The 26753-nt window shown below is 39.6% G+C and overlaps 1 protein-coding gene across 19 annotated transcripts in view; it reads right to left on the bottom strand.

The window, feature by feature from the left end:
* The window catches only part of PARD3 (par-3 family cell polarity regulator), a 642797-nt gene that overhangs the window by 137987 nt on the left and 478057 nt on the right, over positions 1-26753 (bottom strand). For all 19 annotated transcript variants that reach the window (XM_060006131.1, XM_060006137.1, XM_060006132.1 and 16 more), the window contains one exon: positions 23109-23351. In XM_060006131.1, the coding sequence (XP_059862114.1) occupies positions 23109-23351 (243 nt within the window). The remainder of the gene's footprint in view (positions 1-23108; positions 23352-26753) is intronic.

The raw sequence follows: 26753 nt of genomic DNA, 5'->3' as shown, positions 1-26753 counted from the left end.
ATGAAAGAGTATCATACAGAATGAGAAAAAGAGGGAAAGTTAAATTATGTCTTCAGTCATAACGAATCAAAGCCCAGAAGGAGGTCTGCAAATCAGCAGGTTCTAATGAAATATTAAGGTAAGTGATTATTGATGAAAAATTAATAAGCCTTTTTGATTTCGGCAACCTTTAAATCACACCTAGCTAATTAAAACAATTTAAAAGCATTCATTGACTCCTTGATGGGCATTTAGCTATCCTTGGGTATAGTCAGACTTCATTTTGTGAGGTATGTATGTAGCTGATGCCAGGTACGTGGACGAGTGTGCCTGAAAAAGACATATCATAAAAAAAAAATCTAGCTCCTTTTCATATTTGATTTATCGTTTCCAAGTTGGACATAAAAAAAAATCACAAGGGACATTTCCTGTGTACCATAAATAAAACATCTATAATGCTCTACTACATACTTATTAATATTGAACCCTATTTTAATTATCATATAATGAATACAAGGCATTTATAATACTAACATTATGTAATTACATGGTAGTTTTTATTTAAGTATATCACAGAGCTATTGAAAACAGCTCTATTATTCCAGCCCACACCTTCAGAAGGAAGAGGCACAAACAGTATCTCCAAAGGTGGGCATCGCCCACACGTCACATCACAAGTCATGGGAGGATCTGACTGCAGCCCCAAGCCTGCACCATCTTCATTCATGGCCGCAAATATCATAACCCTTGTCACCTTAGTCTCCTGTTTTGGAAATAAATGAATCTGTGCCTATTCAAGCTTCAATACTATACCAAATTTCTGCAGGTTAAGTGGCTTCCTAATTACAGAAATCAATCAAACGTCCTCAGCCAGGCACCCTTTAGCATCAGTATAGAGCAGCGGTCCCCAACCTTTTTGGCACCAGGGACCGGTTTCCTGGAAGATAGCTTTTCCCTGAACGGGGCGGGGTGGGGTGGGGGGGATGGTTCAGACAGTAATGCGAGCGATGGCGGGCGGCAGGTGAAGCTTCCCTCGCTCGCTCACTGCTCACCTCCTGCTGTGCGGCCCAGGGTCCTAACGGGCCCTGCTGGGGACCCCTGGTATAGAATGTAAAAAGCTGCAGGCATTAACTGTAGCGTCCAAATTAAAAGTCAAGAAACCTAAAAGTTTTACACACAAAAGATGCTTTAAAAAATACAGAATCATCCAATATCATACCCGTGCAAAAACAATTTATGCAGCAAACTCTTAGTTCTAAATGTCCCGTGAACTCAAGAATACAAATGCTGCTGCTGATGGTGGTAGGGGTGGCAGCATAATGATAATAGCAACTAATACTTCCTGGGCTCCTCCTATGGGCCAGGCAGTATTCAAAGTGCCTTACATGGACTCATTCATTCAATCCTCACACAAACCCGATGAGGTAAGGACCGCCATCCCCATTTTACATACGCAGGAAAGTGAGGCACAGAAGGCTAACTGGTGGCGCTGGGAGGTGAGCTCAGGCTGGCCCCAGACCTGCGTCAACCACACCTGTATCCTACCCGCTCTTAGCAGATCACATTGCATGGTATCCACTCTCTCTCTTTCTCTCAAAATTACATAAGCTCTAGGAAACCAGTAAGCATCATGGATTTAGCGTAAGCAAAAGAGATTTTAACAATTAAAACGGTTAACTACATTTGGCTGATAGAAATTCCACATTTGTTTCTAAAGCACGCCCTCTCTGAAATCCCAAACACACGCTTCCGGTTGTCCTGACATACACTACACCCCGACAACTGCCTTTTCTGTGCTATGCGGAGTTTGGTTTCTTCGTTCATGCCTTGATTTAACATATTTGAATGCCTATGTGCCAGGCCTTGGAATACAGCCATGAACAAAATAGACCCAAACTCCTACGTTAAAATGGAACTCCATTCTAGTTGCTAGAGATGAATGACAAACACAATTTTTCAAGTGTGAATATGCCATATCATCATGTCATAGGCACTAGTCAGAAAAATAAAGCAGGGGAGGTGGTGAGGGAGGTCAGGGGAGGACGGGGGAGATTAGCGATTTTAAATTATTTGTGTGTCCCCATAGCAGCTAAAGCCCCTCCCCCACTGCTGCGGGGACAGAGCCTGGGTCTCTCAGAGGAGTGGGCTCTCGGCATAGAAGTGACCATGAGAGCATTCCAGGTGGTAGCACCTGGGACTCACTCCCTCCTCAGGCCTGAGGCTCCAGCGATGCCCCAGAATTCGCTTGGAATGACAACAGACTTGTTGTCACCTGGCCTACCTTCCCCTCCCTGACTAACCGTCTTCCTAGTGGCCCCCTTCCCACTGTCGGCAGTGATGGCCCAGGAGAAAACTCACGGTGCTGGCCAAGTGCCAGCATGGGGCACAGCCCAGAGAGCGCTCCAGCAGGACACCAGTCCACGGGAAAGGGTGAAGCCTGGCTCCACCGGCCTGTCCTCACTGAGATGTCCCCACAGAGATGGGGGGATGGCAGGGACCTGCTTGTATCTTCCTCAGTCCTGGGTTCCTCCAAGACACCAGAGTTTATCACCAGTGCCTACGGGAAGCCTCATCGCTACTTTCACCATGTTTTCTCATCTCTCCAGGAACACAGCCTCTTCCACCCCTGCGTACACACATGTGGGTGGAACTGGCATGGTCATTTGACTTTTAAGCATTTTTAAGAATGGCCTAGATGTGCAAGTGGAGAAGTGATGGTCTCATGCAATTGCTGTAAAGGAAGTCCCAGTAAACCACCAGGGCATCACCACCCTTCCAAATCAATCAACCCACTGCTTCAGTTATCAGCGGACGGGACTGTTGGAGGCTGTCAATTCCTCAGTCAACAAGGACAACCCTACACCTACATCCAGGTGGCCTTGATCTAGTAAAAAGGCTGGAAATCTTGTAGTAAAACCAAGACAATCCAGAGATGCTCTGATTTTTCAAAGAAACCGGGGTAGTATGTTTTGGGTTCATTCATTACAAAGAGGGATGAATGGGATTCTCCCAGGGGCAAATAAAATTCCTTAGAAATCACATTAGAAGGAAAACGTTGACTAGATGATGACTCCACAAGATCTGTCCATCTTCCTGAACTGTTTTCGCAAGGTAGATTGTGTCTAGAAGATGCTCAACAGATACTGTACCCCCGGTGCTCCAGCAAAGCCTGCAGAAGTAGCAATATTGCGAATCCCGCGTCATTCAGAGTCACAAATGGCCAAAACTAGAATTTCAGATTCCTCCAGTGCTACATTGAAGACATCACTATTCTCACGAACCTGCTTAGGAACTAATTCGTGAGGTCAACATCACTCACAGTACCTGAGCCGCCCACGCAGAAACCACCTGGTTGCTGCCCAGTAAGGTCTGCAGCATCTCTTCCCATGTCGGCTCCATTTTGTTACCCTGCAGCCCTCAGTGTCCCACATGCATGAGGGTTCAAGATACCAAGAGCCCTAGGGGCTGGGCAAGCCTTCCTTGCTGATATTCCATACCGCTTTTCAAAGCACAGACCACTCAGAGAAAAGCTACAACAGTTCTGCCACTGGCTCTTGGGGGCAGGAGGGAATCAAGGAATTGATACATGTTGACCATATTTAATATTTGCCAGGAGCATATAAATCCAGCACGTAAACCAACTAGGCTGCACCATCAGTCAAATCTCTATAAATACACATATAATTATATGACTCACATCCTGTATTATATACATGTTATAGTGCTGACCCGTTTAGGATGGAGCTCAAGCACAACACCTCTCAGAAGCCCCTCCTTCCCTGACCTGAGCCAATCTCCTTAGCATCCTATTGAATTCATATCACTCTGGGTACAATACGTTTCGTGGTCTGTCACGTGACACCAAGTAAGAGGAAGTGGGAGGTGAATTTCTTATTCAATTCTGTATCCCAGACACCTCCCACGTCCCTGTACACTGCAGCCGCCAAATAATTGTTGGGGAGGGGAATGGACAGCCATGGGGGCTGGAAGAAGAACAGGTACAAGAATCTGGGGCTTGTTCAAAGAGCCCTTAAAGATTTAGCCCTTGAAGATTTCACAAAGCTTAGACATCCAGATGAAAGGAAAGAAGGAAATGGAAGGAAAAGAGAATAATTCGAAATAAGTATTTATCCTCAGCTTTAGTTTCTGTCACAAAGCAGGTGATTTTTTAAGTCATGCTAATGCCGCTTGCAAAACCAAAACCGAAACTGGAACCCTCCTGCATCGGAATTAGAATTATACAGAATCGAAGTCATTTCTAGGTCCTCCTTTCCTCCACAGGCCACATGTGACTGTGAAATATAGAGAAAACCCTCATTCCTCAAGACACGGGAGTGCCACCTGCCAGAAGTTACCATCCTTGTCCGAATCCACAATGGCTGGGAGTTTCGTGGAGCTCTCTGGAGTCTGTAACCTGTTCCACAGATACCCCATGTCCCCCAGTAAGCCCCAGTTCCATCTGCATCCTGTCCATCTCTGCTTCCAGTGTTCTTTAGAATTCTAAGCGCCATCTGAATTTAAAGCAAACTTGGAGTGAACATTTTACTTTACCACTTCTCTGCCTACACGCCTGACGCTGGTCCAATTGATTATACAACCTTCAAAAGACAAAGCAACTATTGCTTTTCAAACTTCATACCTGGCATTGAATGACCCATCATTAAGTATCAAAGCAGAGACCAGAGAAGAGAAGCAAAAGATATCTGGTATTTGGTGGCCACGCAGATTATCTTGAGAGACTTGTCATGATAATCGGTAAGTTCTAGTACGCCAAACATTTTCCTTCATGAAAGACAACACTATACTTTTGTTTTTTAAATATATTTTCACAGTTCCAGAATTGTATGAAGTCTGCATGAAAGTATAGCAGGATTTTTCTTAGACAGGTAATTTGTAATTATTTTAGAGACCACCATTTATAACTTTTGAAAAACTATGAAGAAATTTGTCTTTCCCCTAGTAAATTTTTTTTTAATACACATTTATAGTAGAAATGGGATTTTAGGAGGATTTCTTTGAAGGGAATTTAGGATAATCCTTTTCTATTCCAGTGGTGTTGAGATCAAAAAGTGTGTCTCATCTAAACAAAATTTAAGCAAACTGGATATATATCTAAATGAGAATAAAAACAATTGTTTTTTTCTTTTCTTTTTGGCTTAATCAGCACACGTTTATTTCTCACAATTCGAGAGGCTGCAAGTCCAAGATCAAGGTGCCAGCAGACCCAGTGTCTGGTGAAGGCCTTCTTCCTGGCTGACAGATGGCTGCCCTCCTGTATCCGCACATAGCTAACAGCAGAGAGAGGAAGCAAGCTCTCCTGTCTCATCTTATAAGAGCATGAATCCCATTCGTGAAGGTTTAATCCTCATGACCTAATTACCTCCCAAAGGTCCCACCTACTGATACCATCACATTGTTGGTTAGGATGTCAACATATGAATTTAGGGGGACACGTTCCATTCATAACAGCCCCTATACTAAAAACAATTTATAATGTTTAAAAACTAAAGGTTTGCTCCCTGGATCACTGGTAGCCCTTCATCTGAGTTGCTGGGTGCTCTTTAAAATTCAAAGTATGGTATCTTTGAACAGAGCCTTTAATTCAGGCTTTATGCTATCTCCTCTATTCAGATTGACATTATCGATCCATTCCAAGTAAGCCCGTTTTAATTTGGATTCATGCACACCCAGGACATCCTCCAGACTCCTGGAGATGTCATGTTCTTCATTTCATTTGGAGAATCTGAGCTTTGATGTGAGCCAGGATCACTGGCCTGTTATTCCTTGGTTTGCTCCAGGCTCAGTCAGGCTCCACCCACGGAAGGTTTACATCTCCAGAGCCTGGGCCAGGCAGGCCTCTCTGAGAGCTAACCAAGAATTTCCCTCAAAACATGGGCAATAGAGATATGCAAATCCAGGCTAAGGCTAGTTTCTTGCCGATAACATCTGCTTAACTTTTTAAATTATACGAAACTAATTTGTAAAAAAGCTAAGCTGAAAGAGCCACCTGCCCTACCAAAAGGAACCACCTTGGACTTGCTTACCTGGGCCCAAGGCATTTTGTTTCAAGGACAAGTATTTTCAAAACTCTGTATCCCTAAGGATTCAACGATATAATCCCTGAATAGTTTATTGACTAGAAATAATAATGAAAGGTATAAAGTGATACAGAAAATATAGTTTTAAAAGTATTTGTTTTGGGGAATTCCCTGGTGGTCAAATGGTTAGGACTCTGCTTCCATTGCAGGGGGCATGGGTTCGATCCCTGGTCAGGGAACTAAGATGCTGCAAGCCATGTAACACAGCCAAAAAAAAAAAAGAAAGTTGTTTTACAGAAATGTATATTTATAATAATATTTATTCATTCTATTTATTGAGTCCCTTTTATGCAATTTTAAATGCATATTGAATATTTAATTATTTAATAATTACTACAGATCCACAGGGTATATGAATTATCTAATCATTTTCTGTTCTGTGACAATACAGAAGTTTTGGAATTTTCACATTTCTATCTACACATCTATTTTAGTGGAAGAATCTAAGGACTTCCTTGATTGGAAAAGACAACAAACATCATTTTTAATCAACTACTGCTTACACAAAGTTACACAAAGTCAACCAATGGCACACTAAAGGAAGGAGAGGAATGAAACGGCAAATAAAGAATAATCAAACAGTTATTCACACTGAGGGCGGGGGTGCCCAAGGAAAGGCTCTAGAACATCTGGGAAGTTAATTTAAAAATGGATTTCGGATTCAGATCTTGATAAGTCTCCCAAGAAGCTGAAAATGCATCTCACAACTGGGCTTCACATAAATCCTCATGAATTTATATTGAGTTGATTGATATTCTATCCTGGTGCAAGAGCAAGAAGGAAAAAAACACCAACCAAAGACCACTAAGTACCAATAAGATTGGCACTTGAATCCACAGGTTCGGACAGTCTAAAGGACAGAAGAACCAAGCAGTTGGTCAAAATAAAAAGATGAGTTACTGTGCTGAGCTGCATGTAAACAAGGATCTTAGTGCTTCTGTTTGAAGCCTAAAATCAAATGAAATACCAAGAAGCTAAAGGGAATTTCCACCAGTGTGGCCAGCTCATCATCAAAGACCCCAAAGTTCAGTGCCTTGCAGAGGGAAAGACATTAAAACAAAACAAGCACGCTCTGCTGGAGGACTATTTGCCTGATAGGTACCAAGGTCTAAAATAGTTTCCGCTTATCCTGATACTTCTGCAGAATATTTAAACTTTCTCTAAGGCTAAACTAAATATATAAATAAACAACCCCCATTACGCATTACTTCTCCAAATAAATTGTGGTTTCAGGCAATGTTAATCAACAAAAAGAATTAAAAAAGAAGTCTTTAAAATTAGCCATGACCTTATTTATGGCTTCATTACTTTCGAGATTTCAGCTGTTGGGTTGTTCGTGTCACCTCAGCCTTTAATTTAATTGCTGCATCTCTAACTATATTAGAATAGCTTAATGAATGGTGATGGCTTGTTTTTACTCACCCAAATTTAACATTTGCAGAACATATAACACCAAAGAGCCACTTAATTCATCCATGTATTAGATGAAGTTGGATTTATACTTTGAGACTGATCCTCTACTAGGAAAGTATGATGTGAGCCAATATGACACAGCCTGACATAATTAGGGATGAGGCTGAAACAGGAGGTCTCAGGGCCTATAAACCTCACGCTGAGGGCTTGGACTGTACCTTGGAGATGATAAACAGCCACAGAATAATTCTAAGCAAGAGAATGAGATGTCAGATTTTAATTTGAGATAGAAAACTCCAGGTATGGGGTGAAGTAGGGATTTGAGAATAACAAGACTGGAGGCTGGGGGAAGAGTTACAAGATTACTGGCAGCTTCCGTGTACCGGAACAGAAGGAGAGAAAGGGTTTGGAATTATTTGGGATGTAAAATTGGTAGGCCTTTGTCACTGACTGATGTCTGGGGAGGGAGGCTGGCTGCAGAAGAAAGGCTTGGTCTAGAGTAAATGTGTGGGTGGTGACAACATGCTCTGAGACTAGACTGATGATACTAGAGGAGGTCTGGACTGAGAAACAATGAATTTCATTTTGGATGGGTTGGGTTCAGGTGCCTGGGAGGCACAGGAAGCATGTGTTGGTAGCTAGCTCCAAGAACCTGGGGCTTACAGAGAGGGCTGGGCTAGTGCAGACTGTGCATCACCAGTGCATCACAGCAATTAAAAACAAAAGGAGAGATTAGGAACCAAGATGGCGGAGTAGAAAGACGTGCTCTCACTCACTCTTGCAAGAACACCAGAATCACAACTAGCTGCTGGACAATCATCAACAGGAAGACACTGGAACGCACCAAAAAAGATACCCCACATCCAAAGACAAAGGAGAAGCCACAATGAGACAGCAGGAGTGGCGCAATCACAGTAAAATCAAATCCCATAACTGCTGGGTGGGTGACTCACAGACTGGAGAACACTTATACCACCGAAGTCCACCCACTGGAGAGAAGGTTCCAAGCCCCACATCAGGCTCCCAACCAGAGGGTCCGGCAACGGGAGGAGGAATTCCTAGAGAATCAGACTTTGAAGGCTAGTGGGATTTGATCGCAGGACTTTGACAGGACTGGGGGAAACAGAGACTCCACTCTTGGAGGGCACACACAGAGTAGTGTGCACATCGGGACCCAGGGGAAGGAGCAGTAACCCCATAGGAGACTGAACCAGACCTACCTGCTAGTGTTGGAGGGTCTCCTGCAGAGGCGGGGGGAAGATGTGGCTCACCAAGGGACAAGGACACTGGCAGGAGAAGTTCTGGGAAGTACTCCTTGGCGTGAGCCCTCCCAGAGTCCACCATTAGCCCCACCAAAGAGCCCAGGTAGGCTCCAGTGTTGGGTTGCCTCAGGCCAAACAACCAACAGGAAGGGAACCCAGACCCACCCAACAGCAGTCAAGCGGATTAAAGTTTTACTGAGCTCTGCCCACCAGAGCAAAAGTCAGCTCTACCCACCACCAGCCCCTCCCATCAGGAAACTTGCACAAGCCTCTAAGATAGCCTCATCCACCAGAGGGCAGATAGCAGAAGCAAGAATGACAATCCTGCAGCCTGTGGAACAAAAACCACATTCACTGAGACAGACAAGATGAAAAGGCAGAGGGCTATGTACCAGATGAAGGAACAAGATAAAACCCCAGAAAAACAACTAAATGAAGTGGAGACAGGCAACCTTCCAGAGAAAGAATTCAGAATAATGATAGTGAAGATGATCCAGGACCTCGGAAAATGAATGGAGGCAAAGATCTAGAAGATGCAAGAAATGTTCAACAAAGACTTAGAAGAATTAAAGAACAAACAAACAGAGATGAACAATACAATAACTGAAAAGAAAAATACACTAGAAGGAATCAATAGCAGAATAACTGAGGCAGAAGAATGGATAAGTGACCTGGAAGACAGAATGGTGGAATTCACTGCTGTGGAACAGAATAAAGAAAAAAGAATGAAAAGAAATGAAGACAGCCTAAGAGACCTCTGGGACAACATTAAACGCAAAAACATTCGCATTATAGGGGACCCAGAAAGAGAAGGGAGAGAGAAAGGACCCGTGAAAATATTTGAAAAGATTATAGTCGAAAACTTCCCTAACATGGGAAAGGAAATAGCCACCCAAGTCCAGGAAGCACAGAGAGTCCCATACAGGATAAACCCAAGTAAAAACACACCGAGACACATAGTAATCAAACTGCCAAAAATTAAAGACAAAGAAAAATTATTGAAAGCAGCAAGGGAAAAATGACAAATAACATACAAGGGAACTCCCAAAAGGTTAACAGCTGATTTCTCAGCAGAAACTCTCCAAGCCAGAAGGGAGTGGCATGATATACTTAAAGTGATGAAAGGGAAGAACTTACAACAAAGATTACTCTACCCAGCAAGGATCTCATTCAGATTCGATGGAGAAATCAAAAGCTTTGCAGACAAGCAAAAGCTAAAAGAACTCAGCACCACCAAACCAGCTCTACAACAAATGCTAAAGGAACTTCTCTAAGTGGGAAACACAAGAGAAGAAAAGGACTAGAAAAACAAACCCAAAACAATGAAGAAAATGGTCATAGGAACATACATATCAATAATTACCTTAAATGTGAATGGATTAAATGCTCCAACCAAAAGACACAGGCTCGCTGAATGGATACAAAAACAAGACCCATCTATATGCTGTCTACAAGAGACCCACTTCAGACCTAGGGACACATACAGACTGAAAGTGAGGGGATAGAAAAAGATATTCCATGCAAATGGAAATCAAAAGAAAGCTGGAGTAGCAATACTCATATCAGATAAAATAGACTTTAAAATAAAGAATGTTACAAGAGACAAGGAAGGACACTACATAATGATCAAGGGATCAATCCAAGAAGAAGATATAACAATTATAAATCTATATGCACCCAACATAGGAGCACCTCAATACATAAGGCAAATGCTAACAGCTATAAAATTAACACAATAATAGTGGGGGACTTTAACACCTCACTTACACCAATGGACAGGTCATCCAAAATGAAAATAAATAAGGAAACATAAACTTTAAATGACACAATAGACCAGATAGATCTAATTGATATTTATAGGACACTCCATTCAAAAATAAAAGATTACACTTTTTTCTCAAGTGCACATGGAACATTCTCCAGGACAGATCACATCTTGGGTCACAAATCAAGCCTCAGTAAATTTAAGAAAATTGAAATCATATGAAGCATCTTTTCTGACCACAACGCTATGAGATTAGAAATGAATTACAGAGAAGAAAACGTAAAAACCACAAGCACATGGAGGCTAAACAATACTTTACTAAATAACCAAGAGATTACTGAAGAAATCAAAGAGGAAATCAAAAAATACCTAGAAACAAATGGCAATGAATAACTGAAAAGAAATGAAATAAAATGAAAACACAACAACCCAAAACCTATGGGATGCAGCAAATGCAGTTGTAAGAGGGAAGTTTATAGCTATACAAGCCTACCTCAAGAAACAAGAAAAATCTCAAATAAACAATCTAACCTTACACTTAAAGGAACTAGAGGAAGAAGAACAAACAAAACCCAAAGTTAGCAGAAGGAAAGAAATCATTAAGATCAGAGCAGAAATAAATGAAATAGAAACAAAGAAAACAATAGCAAAGATCAATCAAACTAAAAGCTGGTTCTTTGAGAAGATTAACAAAATTGATAAACCATTAGCCAGACTCATCAAGAAAAAGAGGGAGAGGATGCAAATCAATAAAATTAGAAATGAAAAAGAAGTTACAACAGACACTGCAGAAATACAAAGCATCCTAAGAGACTACTACAAGCAACTCTATGCCAATAAAATGGACAACCTGGAAGAAATGCACTAATTCTTAGAAAGGTATAACCTTCCAAGACTGAATCAGAAAGAAATAGTAAATATGAGCAGACCAATCACAAGTAATGAAATTGAAACTGTGATTAAAAATCTTCCAACAAACAAAAGTCCAGGACCAGATGGCTTCACAGGTGAATTCTATCAAACATTTAGAGAAGAGCTAACACCCGTCCTTCTCAAACTCTTCCAAAAAATTGCGGAGGAAGAAACACTCCCAAACTCATTCTATGAGGCCACCATCACCCTGATACCAAAACCAGACAAAGATACTACAAAAAAAGAAAATCACAGACCAATATCACTGATGAATATACATGCAAAAATCGTCAACAACACACTAGCAAACAGAATCCAACAACACATTAAAAGGATCATACACCATGATCAAGTGGGATTTAACCCAGGGATGCAAGGACTCTTCAGTTTACGTAAATCAATCAATGTGACAAACCAAAAAAACAAATTGAAGAATAAAAGTCATATGATCATCTCAATAGATGCAGAAAAAGCTTTTGACAAAATTCAACACCCACATATGATAAAAACTCTCCAGAAAGTGGGCAAAGAGGGAAACTACCTCAACATAATAAAGGCCATATATGACAAACGCACAGCAAACATCATTCTCAAAGGTGAAAAACTGAAAGCATTTCCTCTTAGATCAGGAAAAGAAAAGGATGTCCACTCTCACCACTATTATTCAACATAGTTTTGGAAGTCCTAGCCACGGCAATCAGAGAAGAAAAAGAAATAAAAGGAATACAAATTGCAAAAGAAGAAGTAAAACTGTCACTGTTTGTAGATGACATGATACTATACATAGAGAATCCTAAAGATGCCACCAGAAAACTACTAGAGCTAATCAATGAATTGGGTAAAGTTGCAGGATACAAAATTAATGCACAGAAATCTCGTGCATGCCTATACACTAATGATGAAAAATCTGAAAGAGAAATTAAGGAAACACTCCCATTTACCACTGCAACAAAAAGAATAAAATACCTAGGAATAAACCTACCTAGAGAGAAAAAAGAACTGTATGCAGAAAACTATAAGACACTGATATAAGAAATTAAAGATGATACCAACAGGGCTTCCCTGGTGGCAGTGGTTGAGAGTCCGCCTGCCGATGCAGGGGACACGGGTTCATACCCCGGTCCGGGAAGATCCCATATGCCGCGGAGCGGCTGGGCCCGTGAGTCATGGCCGCTGAGCCTGCGCGTCCGGAGCCTGTGCTCCACAACGGGAGAGGCCACAACAGTGAGAGGCCCGCGTAAAGCAAAAGGATAAAAAAATAAAATAAAATAAAGATGATACCAACAAATGGAGAGATATACCATGTTCATGGATTGGAAGAATCAATATTGTGAAAATGACTGTACTACCCAGAGCAATCTACAGATTCAATGCAATCCCTATCAAATTACCAATGGCATTTTTTACAGAACTAGAACAAAAAGTCTTAAAATTTGTATGGAGACACAAAAGACCCTGAATAGCCAAAGCAGTCTTGAGGGAAAAAAACAGAGCTGGAGGAATCAGACTCCCTGACTTCAGACTATACTACAAAGCTACAGTAATCAAGATAATATGGTACTGGCACAAAAACAGAAACATAGATCAATGGAAGAAGATAGAAAGCCCAGAGATAAACCCACACACCTATGGTCAACTAGTCTATGACAAAGGAGGCAAGGATATACAATGGAGAAAAGACAGTCTCTTCAATAAGTGGTGCTGGGAAAACTGGACAGCTACATGTAAAAGAATGAAATTAGAACATTCCCTTTCACCATACACAAAAATAAACTCAAAATGGATTAGAGACCTAAATCTAAGACCGGACACTATAAAACTCTCAGAGGAAAGCATAGGAAGAACACTCTTTGACATAAATCACAGCAAGGTCTTTTTTGATCCACCTCCTAAAGTAATGGAAATAGAAACAAAAATAAACAAATGGGGCCTAATGAAACTTCAAAGCTTTTGCACAGCAAAGGAAACCATAAACAAGACAAAAAGACAACCCTCAGAATGGGGAAAATATTTGCAAATGAATCAACGGACAAAGGATTAATCTCCAAAATATATAAATAGCTCATGCAGCTCAATATTAAAAAAACAAACAACCCAATCCAAAAATGGGCAGAAGACCTAAATAGACATTTCTCCAAAGAAGACATACAGATGGCCAAGAAGCACATGAAAAGCTGCTCAACATCACTAATTATCAGGGAAATGCAAATCAAAACTACAATGAGGTATCACCTCACACCAGTTAGAATGGGCATCATCAGAAAATCTACAAACAACAAATGCTGGAGAGGGTGTGGAGAAAAGAGAACCCTCTTGCACTGTTGGTGGGAATGTAAATTGATACAGCCACTATGGAAAACAGTATGGAAGTTCCTTAACAAGCTAAAAATAGAATTACCATACGACCCAGCAATCCCACTACTGGGCATATACACAAAGAAAACCATAATTCAAAAAGACACATGCACCCCAATGTTCATTGCAACAGTATTTACAATAGCCAGATCATGGAAGCAATGTAAATGCCCATCAACAGACAAATGGATAAGGAAGATGTGGTACATATATACAATGGAATATTACTGAGCCATAAAAAGGAATGAAACTGGGTCATTTTTAGAGACGTGGATGGATCTAGAGTCTGTCATAGAGTGAAGTAAGTCAGAAAGAGAAAAACAAATATCGTATATTAACGCATATATGTGGAAGCTAGAGAAATGGTACAGATGAACCGGTTTGCAGGGCAGAAATTGATACACAGATGTAGAGAACAAACGTATGGACACCAAGGGGGGAAAGTGGCAGGGGTGGGGGTGGTGGTGGGTTGAATTGGGAGATTGGGATTGACATGTATACAGTGATGTGCATAAAACTGATGACTAATAAAGACCTGCTGTATGAAAATAATAAATTAAATAAAATTAAAAAATTAAAAAAAGAAAATGGCCTTCACTATTAATTTTATAATTTCTTCTTCATTGCAAATTTTGATTAAAATTTTTTAATATTAATAATATGTAAATAGGATGAGTTATTCATTACAAGTACTGACATTGATATTGTTTTTCTAAGAGCTGAAATTGTCTTCTTTTATTAAAGGTGTTAATTCAAAAAAAAAAAAAAATCCCAAAAGGAACGTGTAGAGAATAGCAGTGGTCCAGAGCTATTGTCTTAGGGGATCCAAAGTTAGGGGACAAATAGAAGAGACTCTCTAAAGAGACAGTGAAGGAATAGTCAGAAAGGAAGGAGGAAGCAAGAGATAGCAGTATTGTACATAGAAACTAAGAGAAGAGAGCTTCACGGAGGCCAGAGTGACCCAGAGGGAAAGAACGGAAGTGTTCACTAAACCAGGAGTCCAGGAGGCCACTGGGAAACTAACACAGCACGGCTGCTGGAACCAATGCCCACAAACCTACTACCTTAAGATAACTACAATTTATCATATTTGGGTGCTGGAGGTCAGAAGTCTGAAATTGGTTTCACTGGGCTTAAACCAAGGTGCTAGCAGGGCTGGTTCCCTCTGGAGGCTCTAGAGGAGAATCTGCTTTCTGGCTTTTACCAGCTTCTAGAATCCACTGCCCTCCTGGGCTCAAGGCTCCTTCCTGTCTTCACAGCAGCAGCCTGCATCTTTTCTTGCTTTTTGGTTTTTTTTTTTGCACATTTCAAAAATTTATTGTGGTAAGAACGCTTAACATGAGATCTTCCTTCTCAACAAATTTTCAATTTACATTTCAACCAGCATTCAATACAGTGTTTTGATCTATGGGCACAATGTTGTATAGCAGATCTCAAGAAGCTTTTCATCTTGCATAACTGAAATTTCATACCCATATATTAGCAATCCCTCATTTCCCTCTCCCAAAGCCCTGGCAACTACGATTCTATTCTTTGCTTCTTTAAGTTTGACTATTTTAGATACCTCATATAAATTTGAGTTATGCAGTATTTTTTCCTCTGTGATTGACTTATTTCATTTAGCATAACATCCTCAAGGCTCATTTATGTTGTTGCCTATTGCAGGATTTTCTTTTTTAACAGCCTACATCTTCAAGTCTCTCTCCAACTTTGACTCTCCCACCTCCTTCACTTATGATCCACTGGGCCCATCTGGAGAATCCAGGGAAACGTCCCCATTTTAAGATCTTTAACGTAATCAGATCTGCAGCGTCCTTTTTCTTGCATGAAGTAACATATTTACAGGTTCCAGGGACGAGGGCAGGGGCATCTTTGGGGGACCATTATTATGCCTACCACATGGAGTGAACAAGCTATAGAAAAGAAACAGCAGTCTCTATCAATCCTAGGTTAATCTTTCAAGAAGTCTGGATTAGAAGTGAAGAGGAAAAATAGGGCAGAGAATAGCCAGAGGTTAAGAAACAATTTTTTTTTTTTAAACAGCATGATCAAGACATCATGTGTACCAGCTATGCAGAAGTGACAGCAGAGACACACAGGCTAAGAAGGGACCAGGAGGGGGGCCTGAGGAGCAGAGCAGGCTCCTTGCAGGGGTGGGGCTGGGATCCAGAAGAGTGTTCCCAGGGCCGGCCAAGAAGAACGAAAACCCATCCTCAGCAAGCATGGAGAGAGAGGTGGTCCAGGCACAGACAGAGGAGGTGGATGGAGCTGGCCAAGGTCAGAGACGTGTAGTGGGGACACTTAGATGGGGCCAGGGTGGAGCTCGTTCATCAGCAAAACATGTGCAAAACACATGTTACAATGAGATGGATTCCACTTGAAAATTACTTTCTCACATCTCAAGAAAAGCCGAGATTAAAAAAAAAATAACTAAGTAAATGTAAGTAAATAAAATTGTATTTGACTTTTTGAATAGCAAATACCACTTTGTTATACGACCCAACCTTTTAAAAAGAGCACTTGTTTAATAACAGCCTGTAGCTAAGAAAATTAGTTTTGTTCTGTGTTTGCCAGACTTCCTTTTGACACAACTGGCTTCCGGTTTTTAATGGGGGAAAAAACAAGTTCACAGAGGTCTTTTCTTTTAAAATCGGCATTTTCTCTTTAGTCGTAAAATGCATGCAAAAAGCATATGATTATGGTATTTATGTTTCCATTAAGGTGTCCTCAGCAAGCTGGGGGAGCCTAGCCTACTATTTTCCTGCTGTTTAGATTTACTGCAGCGCAGTAACTGTTTTATTTCAATTATATTTGAGGACAATGCTCTCTTCGTGGCAAATGATTGCATGGTGACAGTCAGCAAATGTCCATTAGAGCTGTTTTTCTGTGGAGTTTTAAACTACAGATTCTGGGATCTGACTATAAAAATATGAATTGCATCGTGTCCTCAAATAAATAAAAAACATTATCGACTGACATTCCATCAATTCTTTGCTAGAATTCAAAGCACACGAAATTTTGAATTGAAATTGTATAATTTACATGAAAAGAAACTTTTTGGTAAGTGTCAAGAAACACTGAATAAAGTTTATGAATAACACACCTGCAGGCTGACCTTTTGAATAAAATGATGATTCGGTCATAGGTGAAAAATGGGCATTTATGAATGCCCAGTTAAAGCTGTACCCAATATGGAAATTATAAATTATTTCACCTCTTCACTGTAAACGACCTTACTAAACTAACCGATAATGGAGTTCCAGTTCGTTTTTGATTAGCCCAAGAATAGTACTGTTCAAAGGGTGGATGGACCAACTGCATTAGTCAACTGAGGCGCTTGTTGAAAATGTGAGTTCTTAGTCCCCAGCCAGATCTACTGCATCAGGATACCAATGGGTGGAGGTCAACACTGGCGAGAAGCACTCCACGCTCTTGATATACATGCCAAAATTTGAAAGATCACTGTTCTAGAATGCAGGCTTTCATAATTCTTAAGAGCATGATCCCTACCTGCCTGGCCCACCAGAAGACAATCTGACGTAAAGAGTAATGTCAACATTTTCGCCAAGGTTTGAGAAGTCCAAGCCTCCATATCTCTATGGAGCACTGAAGCTTGGAATCAGCAAAACTTTCATGAAAGTAAAACAGGAAGATCTTCAAAGACTTCCATGAAAGTACAAAACGAATACCTTCAAATTCGCAAAAAACAGACTGAAATTGATGACTCATGTCCTGACACCACTATCCCCCTAACTCATTCTCAAATAAGGCATTTTTTCAGTACCCACCATCTACTTTTTCTTCCAAGTATTTATACTATAGAAGCCATCTGGTATGCCTCACACTGAACTCAATAAGTCCTAATTTAAAAAGAAACGGTTCATGATATGATGTGATTCATGGAGAATACTTAATGACCAACCTACTTGATGACTGAACTGTGGGCATCAGAGAACTGCATCCCCACACTTTTATATGTATGTTAATTATAAGGAATAAAACCATCTTTATTCATTCCATTTTCATTCCTTACTTGTTTCTGTATCCGGGTGGGGATGTTGTCCTTTCCTGAGAGTAAGTGCCCATTTCCCAACTTATAATACCAACAGCAAACACCTAAATAGTGCTTACTGTGGACCAGGCACTGTGCTAAGTGCTTGGAAGATATTAACAGACTTAGTCCACACCAAGCCTAATGAGGTAAGTACCACTATTATCCCCATTTTACAGATGAGGAAAATGAAGCACAGAGTTCACACTAATGGTGGACGAACCCAGAACAAAAGTCAGGCAGTGTGTATCTTGGACATCACACTTAGCTGCCTCTGATTTTATAACAGGGGACTTCCCTGGTGGCGCAGTGAGTAAGACTCTGCACTCCCAATGCAGGGGGCCTAGGTTCGATCCCTGGTCAGGGAACTAGATCCCACATGCATGCCTCAACTAAGAGTTTGCATGCCGCAACGAAGAAGTCCGCGTGCTGCAACTAAGACCCGGCACAACCAAATAAATAAATAAATGAAATTAAAAAAAAAGAGTTTCTGATTTTATAACAGGATTATTGATAGAGGTAGGAGAGAGTGGTATATCAGAGTTAAGAATGATAAATGGTGTCAGTAACACTGCACTGCAAATTTGAAAGCTGCTAAGGGAGCAAACCTTGAAAGTTCTCATCACAAGGGAAACAATTATTTTTAACTTTTCATGGTGACACGTGGTAAGTATATATTGCACTGATCATTTCACAATGTGTACAAATGTTGAATTAGTGTGTCATACACCCAAAACGAATACGATATTGTATGTCAATTATACTTCAAATACATCAATTAAAAAAGGATAAATGCTAGCAGACATTTGATTGATAACATTTCTTTAAATAGAGGCTCGCAAAACGAAAGGTAGAAGAGATTATTGAATGACACTGAAGAATCTCACAATTCTTACTTAATTTCACAAAATATTGTGGCAATGATTTGACTAGGGGGTAGTTCTCCAATGTGCAGACAACCTTGATATGAAGATGATGATTCCCTTGGACTCTTGTCTGCATGATTCCTTAAACTCAGAATGGTGTTGGGCATGAAACGAACCCTGAGAGAGGGAGACTTAGGTAAGGAAGGGCTCAGTTCCCAGGTAACAGGAGCAGAGGGCGGGCATCCCGGGACTGAAGCCACTGCTCAAGGGACCAGGCTGCTTCCCTCTTCCTCCATGTGGCCTTCATCCTCAGGCTTATTAGATGAGCCCCATCTAAGGGCACCATCCAAATCCAGGCAGGGAGAAGGGAAAATGGCAAAGGGAAAAAGCTGAGTCGGCTCTATTTTCATCAGGAAAAACCTAGCTTGGCAGAAAGTCCCATCCTCTGAGACTGTGGATCCTATAAATGAGTCCCACTTAGCTCATTCATCACAATAACGTCACGTGGTCACCTCTTACTGCAAGGGAGCCCGGGAAATTGAAAATGTTAAGCTGGGCACATTACCAGCCTGAACAAAATGGGGATCCTATTAGGTAAGGAAGAGGGAGAGAAGAGGTGCTGGGTAGGCGACTAGCAGTGTCTCCCACGGTGGGAGAAATGTGCGAACACAGAGGCGCTGCATCAGAAGACACAGCAATCACACAGGCAATACACTCCACCAAAGAGATATAGGACTAGGAATCATTTACAATAGCTACATCTTTGAGGTCTCTGGTTATAAGCAGGATAAAAGTAAGTTCACCAACACTTTTGTGAGTTTGAGCTTTGTTATTTATAGAAAACAGAAGGGTAGGGGTGACTTCTCCGGCATCCACCCAATATGAAAACTCAGAATGTTACTAAGGGCATTAATAAATAGTAGTAACAATGGCCAAAGGGTACAGTCAGATAATATTTCGTGTGTCAATCCAATTAAACAGGCGTGGACAATATTGCCAGAGTATGAAGCTATCGTAAAAAAGCATTTTATAAATAATACGTGGAAATTGAGAAAGTGTCCCAGTTTGACATCAAATTCACAGCACTTAATAAATTATCCCTGGTTATTTCCACATGGGACCACCAGATCCACATTTCCATTAGATCAATCAAAATTATAAGCAATGAAATTCAGAACATGGCTTTCTTACCGAACAATAAAAATCCCAGAACAGACTCAGGCTACGCTTCAGACTGTCAACGGACTGGCGATTTTCCCATGAAATCCAAAATGTGAACAGTAAAGTTCATCTGACACCAACGGCAAACTCGGGTGAAATTTAGTTAGTTGATGGGAGTTTCTTTATTGGGTAAAAACTCTCTCTGAGGAGTTTCAAGTTTTATGTTTCCATCATTTAACTTTTTAGAAAGTTAATAGAAGCATATTCTAGATCATCTTATGTGTTATTTCACTGTCTGAATTTAAGTTTACAGACGCAGAGGCACCAAGAAATGCTGCTTTTACTGTCTCGAGTTAATGGTAAGAGAAGCAGGTTGGACGTCATGCATTAGGATGCGTGGATGCAGCACATGGGTCAAAGGTCATGGGATACAGACATGCAAAAGAACTGCAGACTCTAACTGAGAAGAGCGATGGCTGAACTGAGTCAGCCCGTGGCTTGTGGAGCAAACAAACTGAAATGAACCAGGCACGGAGCATCCACCACCATATTCATGATTTGTGTGAGACTTTAGATTTAAAAAAAACATTATTGGCCACATTAAATTAATGTTGTTCATTTGAATGCAATGGTTTTACTGTTTTGTTTGTCTTTAATTTGTAAAGATGTTTGGTTTTATAGTTACATAATGGCCGTAAACAGAAGGAGTTTGGCCCTATTTTATTTTTATACATATTTAAGTAACATTATAATCAAAACAATTTAACTCTATGCGGCAGTATCAAGAGATCATCTTGTAAAGAGTCTCTAGGCTACTCAAGTCTGAGAAACACTCTTTTTACAGCTTTTACTCTGACAGAAAATGGCAATGGAGGTGATGCCATTATTTCCAAACCAAATGCAATTATAGGTTGATGAAGAAATACTTTACAGGTTCCATTATTCCCAACTTTTTGGATTAGTGAAATCATTGTTCAATGGACAGCTTATTCTCTGAAAAAATCATAATTACAAAAACACAAAACATAAATATCTGTGATCCATTTAAAAAAATAAATTATATCTCTCTTGAGGTGGACACGTCTTAGAAAGTCTGTAGTCCAATCACCCTTCTGGGACACTAATACATAGAACTGTAAACTCTCTGACACACAGTTGTCTGGGATGTGCCTGAGTGAGGCTGAGAGGGGCTTTGAACACACCGACGTGTATGATGTGATTCTGAGCTCTTCTCCCCAAGACCAAAGCCTCCTCGGAACGTGTTGCTGAGTGGGATTTTGATGGAAATGAATCAGGAGGCTGAGTTTCAGTCTGAGGTCAGCTTGGGGCAGAACTGAGCCTGCAGGCTGGGATGCTGGGGACCCTAGTAGTCAGGACCCTGGACACAGAAGGTTTTGAAAATCTGCAGAGATCTTCAGGAGGCTCAGACTCTTGTAGGGCACTGGGGTTTAAACGGGGGTTTAAAGCAACCATTTCTGGATGCCAGGAGCTGGAGAGACCCCTTCTGACTCCCAGCTCTGTCAGGGGGAATTTCTGAGTCATGTGAATAATCACTATAAGTCACTATCTTTTAGATTTTCAAACTAGATGCGGAAGGTGCTGAAAATGATCAATATTTTTACCAATGATCAATAACACGTTAACTAATTTTCTTTTAGCTCCTCCAGGAGTTACTAACTGGCAGTGCCAGTGTTGCTGGTGTGTCTTCTCCCAAGAAAACACTTTCCATGGGGCATCCATGGCCTTCAAGTGAGATTTGACCTTTGACAAACAGCTTCCACAAGTACGGCAAAAACCTAGCAAAAGTTTTTTAAGAAAATGTCACTCGCTGTTAATCACCTTACTCTTTGACTCCTGATACATCCATATTAGATAATAAGCACAGTGAACACCAAAGGGGTTTAAATAAACCATAAGCCTCCTATGGCAACTTACAAGGCTCACTCATTACGATCAACACCAAATAGATCTTCATAAAACAATGTTTTAAAACCCTAAAACCACAAAAAAACAAACAAAAAAGAAAGAACAGAACAACAATCTGACTAGCTTTCCCTCAGATCTGCTTCTCCTTTTGCTACTCTTTAAAACGCTTCTATCTGGGTTTGCCTGAGGGTTACCTGTTGCCTTTGCAAACCTTTATTTAAAAAAGCTGCAAGTAAATAGCTAAAACATAGACAGCTTGCAAAATAAAGCAGCCAAATAGCACATGGGCGCTAGAGACAAAGGAATTCCAACGCATCTCTAGTCTTGTAGGGGTTCATAAAGTATAGCACCAGCATCAGACCCGGGAACTTATTAGAAATGCAAATTCTCAGGCTCCACTCCAGTCCTACGGAATCAAAATTCTGGGGAAGGGTTAATCCAACTGTGTTTTAAGAAGCCCTCCAGGTATCTGATGTGTGCTAAAGAACCCCTAGTTTGAAGTGAGACCTACTATTTTTAAAGCCTAGCTTCACAATATAGCAATGATTACAAGACATCATTACAAGATGGGATGGAATGAGTGTATTGTTTATGAAGATAGCATGCATGTGTTCCAAATAAAAAGAAATGAATATTATTTTCTTCACGAACTAAACTTTATATGGTGCTTGAATACATAAATGAAGGAGCTGAAGATCTGTTTCTAAATTGTTTCAGATAAAATTTGAAATAAATATATAACCATTAACATAGGGTCGGCATTGCACTCCTCTGTGCTACACTAATATACACAGTCAGACCTGTGGTCTGTGGCTATTAACAAGCAATTTGAAGACTGACTATACTATACATCTCATTCACTAATTCTTTCATGATATGAAATCATGTCACCAAAAAAAAAAAAAAAAAGTGGCCCAAATCAATCATAATTGGAAGAAATCATGTCATTGCCCATCTATTTAACTACCACGACTAGAGGCTCTCCTAGCAGTAAAAGGAAATATGCCTTAAATAGAAGAACCATAGTTTCAAGTTTGCTTCTTATGTGAGTTATAAACTACAGGTTAGTTCTCCCATCTGAAACCATTTTAAAACAAGATGACGTATTTTGGGATCATGAGACAAGCTATCAAAATCTCTACTGTTCTTCCATTAGGCTTCGATTTGTGTAAACTCAATACTCTTAGACACAAGGGTTTTTTAAAGGCCATTAATAAAAGGCAGTTCTAGTTGTGGAGAATTGATGAACAATCTACTCCCTTGTCACAACTATATAAAAGTTGATTTGGAAGCAATACCTTGACTGCTCCAGGAGCCTACCTGTCTGCAGGTAAAGGTTTGGAATTCCGCGGCTTCTTCACTTGGGCATACAAAGCATCCATCATATGCCCTTCTCTCGGGCTCTGGGGTCTGGTGCTGAGAGCCATGGGACCTTCATAGGAAGAAATTCCCCCGTACATCAACTCATCATCACAGCCAAATGTCCGATGAAAATCTTGGATTTCAGCATAGTCACGCTCCCGAGCCTGTCGCTCCCTAAATTCTCGAGTTTTCGCTTGAATCCTGTAAAATTAGAACAAGTTGGAACAAGAGAAACTATGCCTTTCCTAAAAACTGCATACAGAAACATTCCTCAAAATACGTTGTAAAATACCTATTATTTCATGTAGTTCTAAGAAGATAGATAGGATAAACGATGTTATATTCATTCTAGATTGTCAAGGTAATGTCATGGAGGCTCAAAAATTATCATTTCAGATAGCTTTGTTCATATCAGTAAGACATAGTCATGATTTACATCTTAATTTAAATTATCACTTATTAACTAGCTTTTAAAGTTCACTAGGAATAGTTTTAGGCATCCACTTGGGTTTTACTCATGAAATTTTTTGAGGCAAAAAGTTACTTTTTGAAAAGTTACACACACATATTCTATATATGTATACATTTACGTGTGGGTGCACCATGTACAGTCTTACTCATTACAAATATACCATACACATTCAACAAACTATGAAGCTTAACCATGAATCCACACCACAATTCTTTATTAATGGCAAAAGAAGATCTCAGTTTAATGATAGTGACTTTGATTTTATGTGATGTATACAGAACTGGCAAATCCTGAGATAAAGGACAAGAAGGCATGTATCTAATCAAATTTTGAAATAAAACTTGCCTGTGTTATAACTAAGAAACAGACCTTAAATAACCCCTTTTACTGAAGATATGTTTAAATATTTCCTAAGATTTTATTAAGCTACTTGGTACAAAGTCCTCTTCAACCTATTGAAATAATATATGTTCTAAGATGATCTTAGTTAGCTGAAGATAATTCAACTACCCTTGACAGAATTTTGATAACTTCTGATGGAAAAATAATATTTCTCTTACATACTTACAAATTTAAATGTTAACTTAAAAGTGAAGTCTTATCTATAAAAAGCAATACTTTCAGCTGTGCTTAATATTTTATTGCAAAGTTATTTACCTTTTTCATACTTGAAGTAGACCACTGCTAGCATAAACGATACATAAATGTATTCAAAAGAATACAAAAAAGATAAAAAATCAGATGAAAAATCAGTCCAATAATAAAAAAGAAAACTACAGGTCAACATTTCTCATGAATATAGAAACAAAATTTCTTAACAGAATATTAGCAAATAGAATTTGGAAATATATAAAAAGAATTACACACCATGACCAAGTGATCTCTATTGCAGGAATGCAAGGCTGGTTCAGTATTGAAAAATCAATCAATGTAATACATCATATTAATAGGCTAAAGAAGAAAAATCACATGCTTATATCAACTGATGCAGAAAATGCATCTGACAAAATTCAACACCCTCATGACAGAAATCCTCAAAAAACTAGTAATAGAGCAGAACTAACTTCCTAACCTTGATAAAAAGCATCTATAAAAAACCTACTGGTAACATAATCGAGAAAGACTGAATGCTTTCCCTTAATATTAGGAACAAGGTAAGGATGCCTGCTCCCACCACTGTAATTCAACAGGATGCTGGGAATTCTAGACAATGAAACAAGCCTAGAAAAGGAAATAAATGGCATACAGGTTGGAAAGGAAGAAATAAAACTGTTCTTATTTGTAGATAACATGATGGTCTTTGTAGAAAGTCCCAAGGAATCTACAAAAATCTCCTAGAACTATAAAGAAAGTTCAGTAAGGTCACAGGACACAACATTAGTATACAAAAATCCATTGTATTTCTATACGCTGGCAATGAACACAGATGCCAAAATTAAAAATACAATGTCAGTTACAATCAATAAAAAATGAAATACTTAGATTATAATGGTTGGTTTATAGATATGCATAAAATACATAGATGTAAACCTAACATAACATGTACAGGACTTATATGCCGGAAACTATACAATGATGATGAAAGAAATCAAGGAAGATCTAAAACCTGGAGAAACAAATGGTATTCACGGATGAAAGACTCGACATAGTAAAGTCAGTTCTCCCCAAGCTGATGTGTAGTTTTAATGTAATTCCTAGAAAAAACTCAACAAGATTCTAGTAAATATAGACAAGATTATTTTTAAATTTATATGAAAAGGCAAAGGATAGAACAGCTAAACAATTGTGAAGAGAACAATAACGTGGGAGGAATCACACTTCCTGATTGCAAGACTGGTAATACACCTGTAATAATCAAGATGGTGTGGTTTCTGCAGAGTGATAGACACTTAGATCAATAGAACAGAATAAAGAACCCAGAAATATCCAACAAGTATGGCCAACTGATTTCTCATAATGGTACAAAAGCAATTAAATGAAATAAAACAGCCTTTTCAACAAATAGTGCTGAAGCAATTAGACATCCATAGGCAAAAATGAAAACAAAACACAACAGAACAAAACCCACATTGAATTTAAACTTCATGCCTTATACAAAAATTAACTCAAAATGGATCACAAATTTAAATGTAAAACTATAGAAGAAAAATTTTAGGACCTAGCAATGGTGAAGAATTCTTATAAATGATACCAAAGCATGATCCATAAAAGAAAAACCAGATAAACTGGACATCATCAAAATTAAAGCATTTTCTCTGTAAAAATATTAAGAGAATGAAAAGACAAGTACAGACTAGGAGAAAATATTTGCAAACCACATATTTGACAAAGGACTCATGTCCAGAATATATAAAGAACACTCAAAACTCAACAATGAGAAAACAATGCAATTAGAAGGGCAAAAGACATGAAGCAATATTTCTCTGAAAAGAATATACAGATGACAAATAGGTACATGAAAAGATGTTCAACATCAGCAGCCATTAGGGAAATGCAGATTAAGATCAGAAAGAGCTGTCACTACACACCTCTTAGATCAGCTAAAATAAAACAATGATGCTACCAAATGCTGGCAAGAATGCAGGGAAACTGGATCTCTCACACACTGCTGTTGAAAAGGTAAAATCGTACAGCCATCATGGAAACTAGTCTGGCAGTTTCTTACAAAACTAGACATGTACTTATACCACTCAGCAATTGCATTCCCGGGCATTTATCCCAAAGAAATGAAAACTCAAGTCCATGCAAAAACCTGTACACAATTGTTCCTAAACACTTTATTTCTAATATTCAAAAACTGGAAATAACCGAAATATCTTATGATAGGTGAATGGTTGAAGAAACATCCACAGCACAGAATACTACTCAGTAATAGAAATAAACAGACTACCATTACACACGGCAACTTGAATCGATCTCAGGGGTATTGTGCTATGTGAAAGAAAAAGTCAATCTCAAAAGGTCACATACTATAAGATTTCATTTATGGAGGAGAGGGGGAAGATGGCAGAAGAGTAAGACGCAGAGATCACCTTCCTCCCCACAGATACACCAGAAATACATCTACACGTGGAACAACTCCTACAGAACACCTACTGAACGCTGGCAGAAGGCCTCAGACCTCCCAAAAG

The sequence above is a fragment of the Delphinus delphis genome, chromosome 2 (genome assembly GCF_949987515.2).
Source record: "Delphinus delphis chromosome 2, mDelDel1.2, whole genome shotgun sequence".
Lineage (NCBI taxonomy): Eukaryota > Metazoa > Chordata > Mammalia > Artiodactyla > Delphinidae > Delphinus > Delphinus delphis.
This window is presented reverse-complemented; position numbering and strand designations above follow the sequence as displayed.